This window comes from Takifugu flavidus, chromosome 8 (assembly GCF_003711565.1).
Source record: "Takifugu flavidus isolate HTHZ2018 chromosome 8, ASM371156v2, whole genome shotgun sequence".
Lineage (NCBI taxonomy): Eukaryota > Metazoa > Chordata > Actinopteri > Tetraodontiformes > Tetraodontidae > Takifugu > Takifugu flavidus.
The window spans coordinates 237501-250409 of record NC_079527.1 but is presented as its reverse complement, the minus strand read 5'-3'; the positions used below and the strand labels follow the sequence as shown (position 1 = coordinate 250409).

The window sequence follows — 12909 nt, the reverse complement described above, 5'->3', positions numbered from 1 at the left end:
TTAAAATAAATGTGACCACTTTATTTGACTGTGTATATTTAAAACCCCATCTTTTATTAACTTGTCAGCTGTTTTTACACTCTGCACACAATATGTCTCCTGATTGTTTCATTTTACATTTTGAATCTTCTTTGTGTTTCGGACAAACTTAGTTTTACCTGCTGACAATGAATTTCACAGAAGTTGTCCCGTATCGACCGGTTTGTCCTAAACAGACGCTGACTCTGTGTGGTGTACATCTATGCTGGCTGGAGCGGTCTGCCTGTCCTGTCCTGTCCTGTCTGTCTGTCTGTCCTGCCTGTCTGTGGTCCATCCTGCACAGATCCTCTCTCCGCAAACGGGACTCGATACCTCGACCTCCGCTCCACCCTCCCTGGACCGGCCGCCGTCTTTGAACCCGTCAGGACCGGATGACGCCGCTCTGATCAGCGTGGTTTCTCCCGCGGCTCCTCCTGCAGTATCCGCTTCGCTCTGGTGGACCAACAACCCGCCTCCGGAGAAATGTCAGCTGTCAGCCCCGAACCCATCCACGCCGGAGCGCAGAACCGGACGGGAGACGAGCCCGAGCTCCAGAAGGTCGGCGTCCTGCAGCCCCAGACCGTCTTCGTCATACTGGACTCCTCAGAAACCCTAAACCTGGTCCGGTGAGTCTCCAGTGTGGGTCCAACTGAGTCAGAACCAGCACAAAGTGTCTCCGAACCAGGGCTGCTCAAACACAGCTAGTTCATATGGAACATTTCATTCATGGGTTCACTGACATAACTGAGTTAATGGAGTAAAAACATCAACAATTATTATTCTTGTTATTACAGGGCTTGTTGTTGTTGTTGTTGTTATTGTTGTTGTTAGCGACCTCTGGCCAAGAGCAGTTTTATCTGTATTTAGAAGAAATCAAAGCTCAAGAGAACTGAACTGACAGTTTTAGACTTTGGCTTCACGTCTTCAGAGGACTCGTCCAAGTCATGAAGGAGTGTGTGTTTATTTCACTACAGCTCATAAAAAGCAGGTTTAAAGAGCAGAAAATGATGATGGTGATGATGATGAAGGCGATGTTGATGATGGTGATGGTGGTGAGGATGTTGTTGTTCATGTCTGACCTCTAATCCCTGATCCTCTTTACCTTCTACTGTAATTAGTCATCCACCAAAAATCACACACACACACACACACACCACACACACACACACACACAGAGCTAAGTTTATGTGAATTCTCCCTGGGGAATGACAGACGATGAGATCGACAGGTCTGGGCTTGACCTCCACTCCTCAGTGAATAAACATACATGAATCATGTGATGAGGAGGTGGGGGAGAAGGGGTAAGAAAAGAGGGGAGGTGAAGGGAGAGGAGGTGGGGTAAGAAAAGGTGAAGGAAGAGGAGGTGAAGAAGGGGAGGTGAAGGAAGAGGAGGTTGGGGAAGAGGAGGTGAAGGAAGAGGAGGTGGGGAGGAGAAGGTGGGTAAAAGGAAGTGGGGGAGAAGAAGAGGTAGATGAAGGAGGTGCAGTGATGAAGGCTGTTTCTTTACTGGTCCAACTGTTTCCAGATGTTTCTGACCCAGTAAAGCCTGCTGACATTCCAGTCAGAACCTGGTAGGACCAGCAGGTCAGTTCCTCCCGTCCACGTTCAGGTTCTCAGCGTTGCATCGTTAAAACCTGAACAGACACACTGATTCTGAGTGGACACAGCCTGACAGAACCAGACTGGAAAGTGGTATGGTTCTGGACTGTTGTCAGAGGTTCCTTGATGAAGAACTCTGGAAGGTTCTGGACTGTTGTCAGAGCTTCTTTGATGAAGAACTCTGGATGGTTCTGGACTGTTGTCAGAGGTTCTTTGATGAAGAACTCTGGAAGGTTCTAGTCAACAGGATCATGAATGAAAATCTTTAAAATGGGTCAGCAGAGGAGCTGCAGTTATGTTTGAAGCTGTAGTAACTGACCCAGGATCACAGGAAGTGAGTCAGCAGAACCTCCCCCTCACACACACACACACACACACACACACACTCTGAAGAACTGCTGACACATGCTCCTCCACACTTCTTCTGTGTTGCTGCCACTAACGTGAGTTATTATTTTGGGGGCTTTCAGCGCCTCCTTGTGGCTGGACGTTCAACTACACCCTGCTGTTCTGTAGTCACCAATGGGTTCATGGCTCTGTCTGTACGTCTGTCTGTCCATCAGGGTGGAGTCAGGTATCGTCGCTGACATCGAGATGGACAATCTGCTGCCGTCCGACTGTGACACCTTCTACCAGATCAAGAGTCAACCGATCAACCACAGGTCAGTTCCGAGTGGACATTTGTGGGGACGGTCTGTATTTCAGAGGTTGAGAGTCTTTAGCTCTCATGGATGTGAATTCACACCAGTGAGGTGGAGCGATCCTCCCATCACAGTTCAGGGCTGTTCAGTAGGACAGAGATGATGATGCAGTTTTCTTCACTCTGGTCCAAATGTCCAGTTGGAGCAGCTGATCATGAATGGGGACAGGAGCCCTTCTGAAACGGGGATCTGCTTGTGTTTTTCAGCTCAGCAGCAGCAGCCGCGTCCTCGTCCTCGTCCTCCTCTCTGGCGTCCACCACCTCATCCAGGTAAACACACAGCAAACACCAGAACATGAGTCGAGCTGCTCGGATTTCAATCACTGAGCCAAGATGACACACGTGTCCTCACATGGACACCAAGATTTGAGCTGGAAGAGGACATGAAGACAACAAACCTTGACTCAAGCCAACACATCTGGAAAAGAGAATAAAATATTCTGGGTTAAGAACCAGGAATGAGTTTTAGGGGTAAAAAATGGCCAGCCAGCCAGCCAGCCAGCCAGCCAGCAGCCAGCCAGCCAGCCAGCCAGCCAGCCAGCCAGCCAGCCAGCCAGCCAGCCAGCCAGCCAGCCAGCCAGCCAGCCAGCCAGCCAGCCACAGCCAGCCAGCCAGCCGCCAGCCAGCCACCAGCCAGCCAGCCAGCCAGCCAGCCAGCCAGCCAGATTTCTAGTAGCCTGAGATAAGAGCCATTCATGGATGGATTCTGGTCAATGTAGCAACTGTATGTGGACATCAGGGGGCGCTGTAGTGTCGAACTAAAAATCCCCCAAAATAAACACGAAACAAAACCCCCTCTCCTCTCCTCTCCTCTCCTCTCCTCTCCTCCCTCCTCCTCCTCTCCTCTCCTCTCCTCTCCTCTCCTCTCCTCTCCTCTCCTCTCATCTCCCCTCATCTCCTCTCCTCCCCTCCTTCTCCTCTCTCCTCTCTCCTCTCCTCTTCTCTCCTCTCCTCTCCTCTCCTCTCCTCTCCTCTCCTCTCCTCTCTCTCTCCTCTCCCCTCCTCTCCTCTCCTCCCCTCCTTCTCCTCTCTCCTCTCTCCTCTCCTCCTTCTCTCCTCCTCTCCTCTCCTCTCCTCTCCTCTCCTCTCCTCTCCTCTCCTCTCCTCTCCTCTCCTCCTCTCCCTCCTCCTCCTCTTCTCCTGTCTCCTCTCCTCCCCTTCCTCCTCCTCCCCTCCTCTCCTCCCTCCTCCCCTCCTCTCTCTTCTCCTCTCCCCTCGTCTCTCTCCTCTCCTCTCCTCTCCTCTCCTCTCCTCCTCTCTCTCCTCTCCTCCACTTCCTCCTCCTCTCTCCTCCCCTCCTTCTCCTCTCCTCTCCTCCTCCTCTCTCCTCTCCTCCCTCCTCCTCCTCCTCCTCCCCTCCTCCTCCCTCTCCTCCTCCTCCTCCTCTCCTCTCCTCCCCTCATCTCCCCTCCTCTCCCCTCCCCTCCTCTCTCCTCTCCTCTCCTCTCTCCTCCTCTCCTCCCCCTCCCTCCTCCTCTCCTCCCCTCCTCCTCTCCTCCTCTCCTCTCCTCCTCCCTCCTCTCCCTCCTCCTCCTCCTCTCCTCCTCTCCTCTCCCTCCTCTCCTCTCTCCTCTTCTCCCTCCTCTCCTCCTCTCCTCTCCCTCCTCTCCTCCCTCCTCCTCTCCTCCTCCTCTCCTCTCCTCTCCTCTTCTCCTTTCTCCTCTCCTCTCTCTCCACTTCCTCCTCCTCCCCTCCTCTCCTCCTCTCCTCCCCTCCTCCTCTCTTCTCCTCCTCCTCCCCTCTCTCCCCTCCTCCTCTCCTCTCCTCTCCTCTCCTCTCCTCTCCTCCTCCTCTCCTCCCTCCTCCTCCTCCTCCTCTCCTCCCCTCCTCTCTCTCCTCCTCCTCTCCTCCTCCTCTCCTCCTCTCCTCTCCCTCCCCTCCACTCCTCCTCCTCCTCTCCTCCCCTCCCCTCTCCTCCTCTCTCCTCCCCTCCTCCTCTCTTCTCGTCTCCCCTTGTCTCCCCTCCTCCTCTCCTCTCCTCTCCTCTCCTCTCTCCTCCTCTCCTCTCCTCTCCTCTCCTCTCCTCTCCTCTCCTCTCCTCCACTTCCTCCTCCTCCTCTCTCCTCCTCCTCTCTCCTCTCCTCCTCCTCCTCTCTCCTCTCCCCTCCTCTCCCTCTCCTCTCCTCCTCTCCCCTCCTCTCTCTCCTCCTCTCTCCCTCCTCTCTCCCCTCCTCCTCCTCTCTCCCTCCTCTCTCTCTCTCCTCTCTCCTCTGCTCTTCTCTCCTCTCCTCTCTCCTCCTCCTCTCCTCTCCTCTCCTCTCCTCTCCTCTCTCTCCTCTCCTCCTGTCTCCTCTCCTCCCTCCTCTCTCCTCCTCCTCCCCTCCTCTCCCCCTCCTCCTCCACCTCCTCCCCTCTCCTCCTCCTCCCTCCTCTCTCCCTCCTCTCTCCTCTCTCCTCTCTCCTCTCTCCTCTCTCTCCCCTCTCCTCTCCCCCTCCTCCTCCTCTCCTCTCCTCTCCTCTCCTCTCCTCTCCTCTCCTCTTCTCCTTTCTCCTCTCCTCTCCTCCACTTCCTCCTCCTCCCCTCCTCTCCTCCTCTCCTCCTCTCTCCTCCTCTCTCCTCTTCTCCTCTCCCCTCTTCTCCCCTCCTCCTCTCCTCTCCTCTCCTCTCCTCTCCTCTCCTCCCTCCTCTCTCTCTCTCCTCTCCTCTCTCTCTCCTCTCCTCCACTTCCTCCTCCTCTCCTCTCCTCCCCTTCCTCCTCCTCCTCCTCCTCTCCTCCTTTCTCCTCTCTCTCCCTCCTCTCCCTCCTCTCTCCTCCCCTCTCCTCCTCTCCTCCTCTCCTCCTCTCCTCTCCCCCTCCTCTCCTCCTCCTCTCCCCTCCCCTCCTCCTCTCCTCTCCTCTCCCTCCTCTCCTCCCCTCCTCCCCTCCTCTCCTCTCCTCTCCTCTCCTCTCCTCTCCTCTCCTCCTCCTCTCTCCTCCTCCTCCTCCCTCCTCTCCTCCCCTCCCCTCTCCTCCTCCCCTCCTCTCCCCCTCCTCCTCCCCCTCCTCCTCCCTTCCTCCTCCTCCTCTCCTCCCCTCTCCTCCCCCTCCTCCCCTCCTCTCCCTCCTCCTCCCCTCCCCTCCTCCTCCTCTCCTCTCCTCTTCTCTCCTCTCCTCTCCCCTCCCCTCCTCCCCCTCTCCCCCTCCTCCCCTCTCCTCCACCTCCTCCTCTTCTCCTCCACCTCCTCCCCTCTCCTCTCCTCCTCTCCCTCCTCTCCCCCTCCTCCTCTCTTCTCCTCTCCCCTCCCCTCCTCCCCTCCTCCCCCTCCTCCTCCACCTCCTCCGCCTCCTCCTCCTCCCCCTCCTCAGGGTATTAATGCGTCAGGACTTGATGCGTCAGCAGGCTCTGGAGGAGCAGCAGAAGGAGGCCCAGCAGCAGCTCCTCCGCTCTGCTGACTCTTCATCTCCCATGTTCGTCTCTGTGTCCTCCTCATGCCAGCCTCCTGCTCAGGTCCCTGTGGAGGTGCTGAAGGTATGTCAGAGGTGGAGGAGGTGCTGTAATGGGTGCAGCTTCAGAATCCTACATTTCCCATGATGCCCTGGGTGAAACCTTGCTCTCACAGGTGCAGACTCACCTGGAGAACCCCACCCGGTACCACATCCAGCAGGCCCAGCGGCAGCAGGTGCGACGGTATCTGTCCACTGCCAAGACCGCCATGAAGGCAGCCAATCAGGAGCCAGCTGCAGCAACACCACAGGAGTCCCCCCAGCTGAGCCCCGCCCCTAAAGTGGAATCCCCAAACAGCCTCCAGAAAACAGAGGTAAACACGCAGAATCTCCACCCATATCTGAGAACACACACCTAGAGAAACGTTCCTCCAGGACACGTTCCTCCAGGACACGTTTCTCTAGGAGATGTTTCTCTAAGAGATGTTCCTCTACGAGACGTTCCTCTAGGGGATGTTCCTCTGGGAGACGTTCCTCCAGGACATGTTTCTCTAGGAGACGTTCCTCTAGGAGATGTTCCTCCAGAACACGTTTCTCTAGGAGACGTTCCTCTAGATGTTCGTCCATGACACGTTCCTCCAGGACACGTTCCTCTAGGAGACATTCCTGTAGGAGATGTTCCTCTGGGAGACGTTCCTCCAGGACACGTTTCACTAGGAGACGTTCCTCTAGGAGACGTTCCTCTAGGAGACGTTCCTCTATGAGACGTTCCTCTATGAGATGTTCCTCTGGGAGACATTCCTCCAGGACACATTCCTCCTGGACACATTCCTTTAGGACACGTTCCTCTAGGAGATGTTCCTCCAGGACACGTTCCTCTAGGAGATGTTCCTCCAGGACACGTTCCTCTAGGACACGTTTCTCGAGGAGATGTTCCTCCAGGACACGTTCCTCTAGGAGATGTTCCGCCAGGACACGTTCCTCCTCCTGGCTGGGGCTCTCCCACTGTTGTTACAGTCACACAGATGTTCTTCCTGCAGAGGAAGATTCTGCTGAGCCAGTCGCTGGACGGGATCTGAGTCAGCTGCTCAGTCTTCCCTCTATCACACACGCACGCACGCACACACACACACACACACACACACACACACGCACACACACACACACACACACACATGCACACACACATACACACGCACGCACACGGGCACACACACACACACACACATTCACACGCACACACAGGCATACAAGCACACAGGCAGACACACACACAAACACACAGGCACACACACAGGCAGACACACACATAGGCACACACACACCGGGTCCACATGTTTTTTACACCAGTTTAAAGGCATGTTTGGGCCTGGGGTTCTGCGTCTGACCAGAGCTGCTCTCTGATTGGTCCGTTCAGGTGGACGAGGCGGTCATCGATGACATCATCAGCCTGGAGTCCAGCCTGAACGAGGACTTCCTGACGCTGAACGACTCTGGACTCGCCAACACGGTAAAGGCCTGGTGGTGGCCCAGTCTGATCCCCTCAAACCCTCCTCCCCTCCTCACCTCCACTTTCTAATGTGTTTGTGTGTGTGTGTGTGTGTGTGTGTGTGTGTGTGTGTGTGTGTGTTAAAAGAGTGGAATTACACAATGACAGACACACCAACATGTGATGGAGCTAAGCTCAACATGTGATGGACCAGCTCAGACCTGAGCAGCCACACATCCTGATGACTAACGCTGTAGCGCCTGTTTCTATGGTGACAGGCTGTCTTTGGTGCTGAGATGAGGGCAAAAGTTCTGGAGGGTCTGGACCGGACCTCCCAGTAGAGTCATGGGTGAACCAGCATTCCCACTGGGGAAAAGGGTTGATTTAGCACCTTTGTTGCTAACAGGACGCTGTACGTTAGCTGCCACAGCTAAATCAGCACGTCAGCTTTCCAGACTTCCCCGTTTCTGCGACAGCTGTGGGTGGAGTCACCGTCTGTGCGGGTGTGTGTGTGTGTGTGTGTGAGGCAGATAATAGCCTTACTGGGAGGGTGTTGTGTGTTTCTTTCTTAAAGAGACGTTTCCCCATTTTCAACAGTCATCCTGACTGAAAGAGGAAGGGAGGTTTGTGTGTGTGAGTGTGTGTTGCTCTGTCTGCCCGTGTGTGTGTGTTTATGTGGTGAGATGAGGATTTTAGTCCTACTGCCAGATCATGAGAAGAGGAGGCTTAAATCACAGGTAAAGTGTCTCTTTCTTGTCAGACAGAAGCTTTGGTGGGACACTGCAGAGAGGAGGGACAGGACACGTTACAAGTTCCAGGTTCTAGTGATCATACAAGTTCCAGGTTCTACAGATCATACATGTTTCAGATTCTAGAGGTCAGACACGTTCCAGGTTCTAGTGATCATACATGTTCCATGTTCTAGAGATCAGACACATTGCAGGTTCTAGTGGTCATACACATTCCAGGTTCTAGTGGTCATACACTTTCCAGGTTCTAGTGATCATGCAAGTTCCAGGTTCTAGTGATCATACATGTTCCATGTTCTAGAGATCAGACACATTGCAGGTTCTAGTGGTCATACACATTTCAGGTTTTAGTGATCATACACGTTCCACGTTCTAGTGGTCATACAAGTTCCAGGTTCTAGTGATCATACACTTTCCAGGTTCTAGAGATCATACACGTTCCAGGTTCTAGTGATCATACACTTTCCAGGTTCTAGAGATCATACACGTTCCAGGTTCTAGTGATCATACATGTTCCAGGTTCTAGTGATCATACATGTTCCAGGTTCTAGTGATCATACACGTTCCAGGTTCTAGCCATCATACCTTTAGCTGCATGTTCACAGCTGTGGACAGAAGCTGCAGATGTTGAGGTGGGACGATAGGAGAATTAACTAGAACTAACTAACTAGAACTAAGTCACCTATTAGAGCTGCAAATCATTACAGTTTGAATCTGGCTGTGTGTGTGTGTGTGTGTGTGTGTGTGTGTGTGGGTGTGTGTGCGCTCACGCTGGCTCTTGTCATGGCCTGGTTGGTAACTTTTATCAGGCAGCAGAGAGCAAGTGAGTGAGAGAGCGAGTGAGTGAGTGAGAGAGCGAGTGAGTGAGTGAGAGAGTGAGTGAGTGAGTGAATGAGAGAGCGGGTGAGAGAGCGAGCAAGTGAGTGAGAGAGCGAGTGAATGAGAGAGCGCGTGAGAGAGCAAGTGAGTGAGTGAGAGAGCGAGTGAGAAAGCGAGTGAGAGAGCGAGTGAGAGAGCGAGTGAGGGCATCCTGCAGACAATGGCAGCCCAGGATGCTCCTGTGTGGCCTCAGCTCGGTAACGGTTGTGTAGCGGCGCCTAATTCTGACCTCTGGTTGGTTTGTTCCAGCTGCCGGTGTCGGGGAACGTGCTGGAGGTGTACGGCGGCAGCAGAGGTATGGCCACGCCCACCATCACTGTTAGCAACAGTTGCCCAGCTGACCTAAACACCGTCAAGAGAGAGCTGAGTGGTGGGTGTCTTCTCCAAGACCTCCTTGTACTCCCCCCGATGTGTGCCGGGCCGGGCCGGGCTGGGCTGGTTCTGACCCTGTGTTTGTGATTTGTGTAGCAAATCTGTGCTGCTGCACTTTGATGAGTCAACATCATGACTTCCTCCTTACAGCAGCCATTTTCCCTCATCATCAGTTCCCACTTCCTGTTCAGCCAGTTTGCTTCTCCAAACTAAAGAGAACTTCCTGTTTGCGCTCCCACATTCTGGATTTCATTCATTCGTGGTCTAACTTTGAGACCCTTGTTATCCTGAGGGGTTTCCTCCACCAAGGGGCCTGTTCTGACCTTATTCCAGGCTGCACCGGTCCACAGTCTATCCCCTGAAGGACCTGAAACTCCTCACGTGTGATGCAGCCGCTCCAGCCAGGACCTGCTGGAGCCAAACGGGTCGTGCCAGAACCAAAACATCTTAGCTGTGGGAAGCCGAATCTGCTGAATGTTCTCCCTGTGTGAACTCAGCTCTGGTTGTCAGCTCTGACCCAGAACCAGCACCTCTGAGCTCAGCAACATGTTTATGCTCCACTCGACACTTTAGCTCACGTGTGTCAAAGGCAGTAGGTCTAATTATTAGCATTGGTGTTAGCATCAGTGTTAGCAGCAGCGTTAGCATTAACAGATGACTTTGTTGGGTCGGGCCTGATCAGACCTGGACCCGGTGGGTCTGCCTGTACGTATCTTCCTACATTTCCACATCGCTGCTGTTCTTAAAGACAAGACCCGTCCCAGGACTGGGAGTCCTGTCCTGTTGCCATGGCGACGGACCCATCATGATGTGCAGTGCGACATCATAATTAGTCTGTTATTTTAGCTCCTGATCAGTTCTGCCAAACGGGACTTTGTTGAAACCTTGTGACGATGTTTTTTGGAGAATGTCCCCACAAAGCCATGAAACCCACTGAGAGCAGAGGCAGATGATGTGTGTTTTGTTCCTGCAGACGCAGAAGCTAAAGCTCTCATCAAAGAACGGCAGAAGAAAGACAACCACAACCTGAGTGAGTCCTGCAGACACGCCCCAGCCTTGGGGTCAGAGGTCACCGGGACAGGAAGTCCCACCCCCATATAAAGAGCCTTTGTTCACTCACTCCAGATGTGCTTTTTCTCCTCTTTTTAACAACCGACGATGTTTTTCCAGTTGAGAGGAGACGGAGGTTCAACATCAACGATCGTATCAAAGAGCTGGGAGACCTCATCCCCAAAAGCAGCGACCCGTCAGTACTGGCGCCACCTTTGTTTGTGTGCTTAGCTGCCGCCTGACCTGACCGTTTCCTGTCCCCCCTCAGGGAGATGAGATGGAACAAGGGCACCATCCTCAAGGCCTCGGTGGACTACATCCGCAAGCTGCAGAAGGAGCAGCAGAGGGTCCGAGAGATGGAGGAGAGACAGAGGAAGCTGGAGAATGCCAACCACTCACTGCTGCTGCGCATACAGGTGAGGCTGATATGGGGGGGGGGGGGCACTGAGCCACAGCTGCTTCATCGTCACCCACCCCTGTTGGCTGCAGGAGCTGGAGCTGCAGTCTCGCCTGCACACCGCCGCCGCACCTCTCCCCGCCTCCACCTCCTCCTCCTCCTCCTCTCTGGACCCCCAGGTCCTGCTCTCCCCACACCTGCCTCAGCCCTTCTCCTCCTCTTCCCCCTCCTCTTCCTCCTCCTCCCTGGTGACTCCGTCCCTGGGCCTGGACGCCCTCAGCTTTGTGGAGCTGGAAGAGCCGCAGAGGACCTCCACTGTCTTCTCCAGCGACCTGATGTCTGACGTAGGGCTGACAGGGCTCCACAGCCTGGGAGACATCCTGATGGAGGAGGTAGGGAGAGGGGCGGGGTCCGACCCCCTGCTGTCCTGCGGGGCCTCCAAGACCAGCAGCAGGAGGAGCAGCTTCAGCATGGACGAGGACTTCTGAAGACACCGTTCCAGACGGACGCAGCTTGCAGAGCAGAGCTGCAGATATTTTTGTAGCTTTGACAGTTATTTTTCATCTGTGACACAACCGCTGTGCACGTGTGGCGCCACAGCAAGCTGCCACCATGCACTGCAACCATGGTAACCGCTCTGCCCGTCACTGTGACCCTCACAACTCTTCTCTTACGTGCTCCTCCCCCAGTTACCACGGTAACCACCATCCAGCCGGGGCTACTGATCCCTGATATCCCATAGTAAATACTCTTTCCTCCAGGGTCACCATGGTAACTCACTAAAGCCATGAGTGTGAGACTCTCCATGATAACCATGGGGCACTTCCTGTGCACCTGCTGGGCACTTCCTGTGCACCTCCTGGGCACTTCCTGTGCACCTGCTGGGTACTTCCTGTGCACCTCCTGGGCACTTCCTGCGTCTTCCAGCTTAATGGCTCCACTGTTCTGTTCACTGGTGTCCTTCGCTATCGCCACGGTAACTGCTATACTCCACAGCATCAGTTGTAGTTGTAGTAAGTGTTGTGTCCTCCGGTGTGACCATGGTAACAGCCCTGACCTCCAGGTCAAAGGTTGCATAGACGTGAGGGGCAGAATCTGGTGTGCTGGTTTGGTTGACGATGACGGGCGGGCAGGTCCCACCCGGAGGAACACAGAACCACATGGAAACCGTGCTCTTATTGTGAAAGAGGCGGATTGCACTCTGGTCTGACTGGTTCCTGGTTCCGGGAGGAGCTGAAGAGACCTATTCAGGTTTGTCTCAGCGTCTTCTATGAACTTCAGACAGAAAAGAACGTTTAGTTTAGCCTCGTCGTTTAACTTCCTGCTGCTATCTTTAATCAGATTTACTTCCTGTCGCTGACTTACTTTGATTTCTTCTGCTTTGATCTGAGGTCGATCTAACAAGTACATGTGGACTGTAATGGGTCTACGACATACAGCCACCTGGGCCTGCGATTCGGCGCTGTTCTGGTGGATCAGAATCGTAGTTCAGATCATCCTCACCTCAGAATTGTTATTTTAGATCATCTTTCAACCTCATTCCTCTCATTCCTCTTCTTTTGGTCCAAATAAACCCAAAGTGTAAGTTGGGTTATGATCCAACTGACCGGTTCTACAGAAACACGAGTGGATGCTGGATTCATTCATTCCGAACGAATGAATAAACAGCTGTTTGTGAACAGGCCTCTCTAAAGGCATCTTTAACTTCCTGTTTAGCATCACCCTGTTTTTAGTTTGGAGCATTTGGCTCCATTTACAGCAACACCTGTATTTTTTAATAGAGTCTTTATGTTTCAGATTCAAAGTTTTGTATAGAAATAAACGACATTTTAAAAACCAGCAATTTGAGCCTTTTCTGTGATTGGTTTAAAAGAAAAGAGGGTTTCAGGATGCCAGTAGTTTATGAAAATAAAACCAGTGCTGTTATCACATAAAAGTTTCAATAAATGAATAAATGAACATGGTTGCTACAGTTTCTGGGTCTCAGGGCTTAACTGCACATCCAGGTGCCTTAATTCCTTTTGCTAATTCACGTGACATAAGATTTGACATAAATCTGACATATTTCCTGTATCCACATCAGTTTTTTTAAAAGATTATTATGAATTCTCGACAGAATTTAATGTCAAATGTTTCAACACCAGTAATGCCCAAAAGAAGCAGCAGGGGACAGTGTGTCCACGCTTTAAAGTGTCTGCAAACACAATAATAAATAAAGTTGATTAAAAATACAATAGCAGACAATAAGATGTCCCCTGTGATGTCGTTCATACCAGGAAAACTATTCAACT

General features: G+C 53.1%; 2 protein-coding genes across 6 annotated transcripts in view; one reads left to right on the top strand and one right to left on the bottom strand.

Annotated features, from left to right (window-relative positions):
* The first annotated feature begins 40 nt into the window (after positions 1–40).
* On the top strand, positions 41–12461 carry tfe3a (transcription factor binding to IGHM enhancer 3a). 2 transcript variants are annotated; one of them, XM_057041360.1, is made up of 11 exons: positions 41–644; positions 2181–2279; positions 2525–2587; positions 5605–5767; positions 5859–6056; positions 7100–7192; positions 9049–9094; positions 10145–10201; positions 10342–10417; positions 10490–10637; positions 10711–12461. In XM_057041360.1, exons 1-11 carry the CDS (start codon positions 502–504, stop codon positions 11104–11106), a joined length of 1482 nt encoding a protein of 493 aa, XP_056897340.1. In that variant the 5' UTR covers positions 41–501; the 3' UTR covers positions 11107–12461. The 2 variants fall into 2 exon arrangements, with proteins under 2 accessions (XP_056897340.1, XP_056897339.1); XM_057041359.1 differs by having other exon boundaries at positions 42–644; positions 9049–9169.
* Positions 12462–12500: 39 nt separating this feature from the next.
* Positions 12501–12909, bottom strand: part of zgc:113363 (uncharacterized protein LOC791449 homolog) — a 4142-nt gene continuing 3733 nt past the window's right edge. For all 4 annotated transcript variants that reach the window (XM_057041372.1, XM_057041375.1, XM_057041376.1 and 1 more), the window contains exon 5: positions 12501–12909. This exon is cut by the window's right edge and continues 851 nt beyond it. The gene's annotated coding sequence lies outside the window, so the exon portion shown is untranslated.

What these genes read in the sequence shown, in the direction of transcription:
- tfe3a (XM_057041359.1), top strand. Translation starts at nt 502, where the DNA reads ATGTCAGCTGTCAGCCCCGAACCCATCCACGCCGGAGCGCAGAACCGG. An exon ending in GAAACCCTAAACCTGGTCCG is followed by an intron (nt 645 to 2,180) that starts GTGAGTCTCCAG and finishes TCTGTCCATCAG; the next exon opens with GGTGGAGTCAGGTATCGTCG. An exon ending in ACTCTGGACTCGCCAACACG is followed by an intron (nt 7,193 to 9,048) that starts GTAAAGGCCTGG and finishes GGTTTGTTCCAG; the next exon opens with CTGCCGGTGTCGGGGAACGT.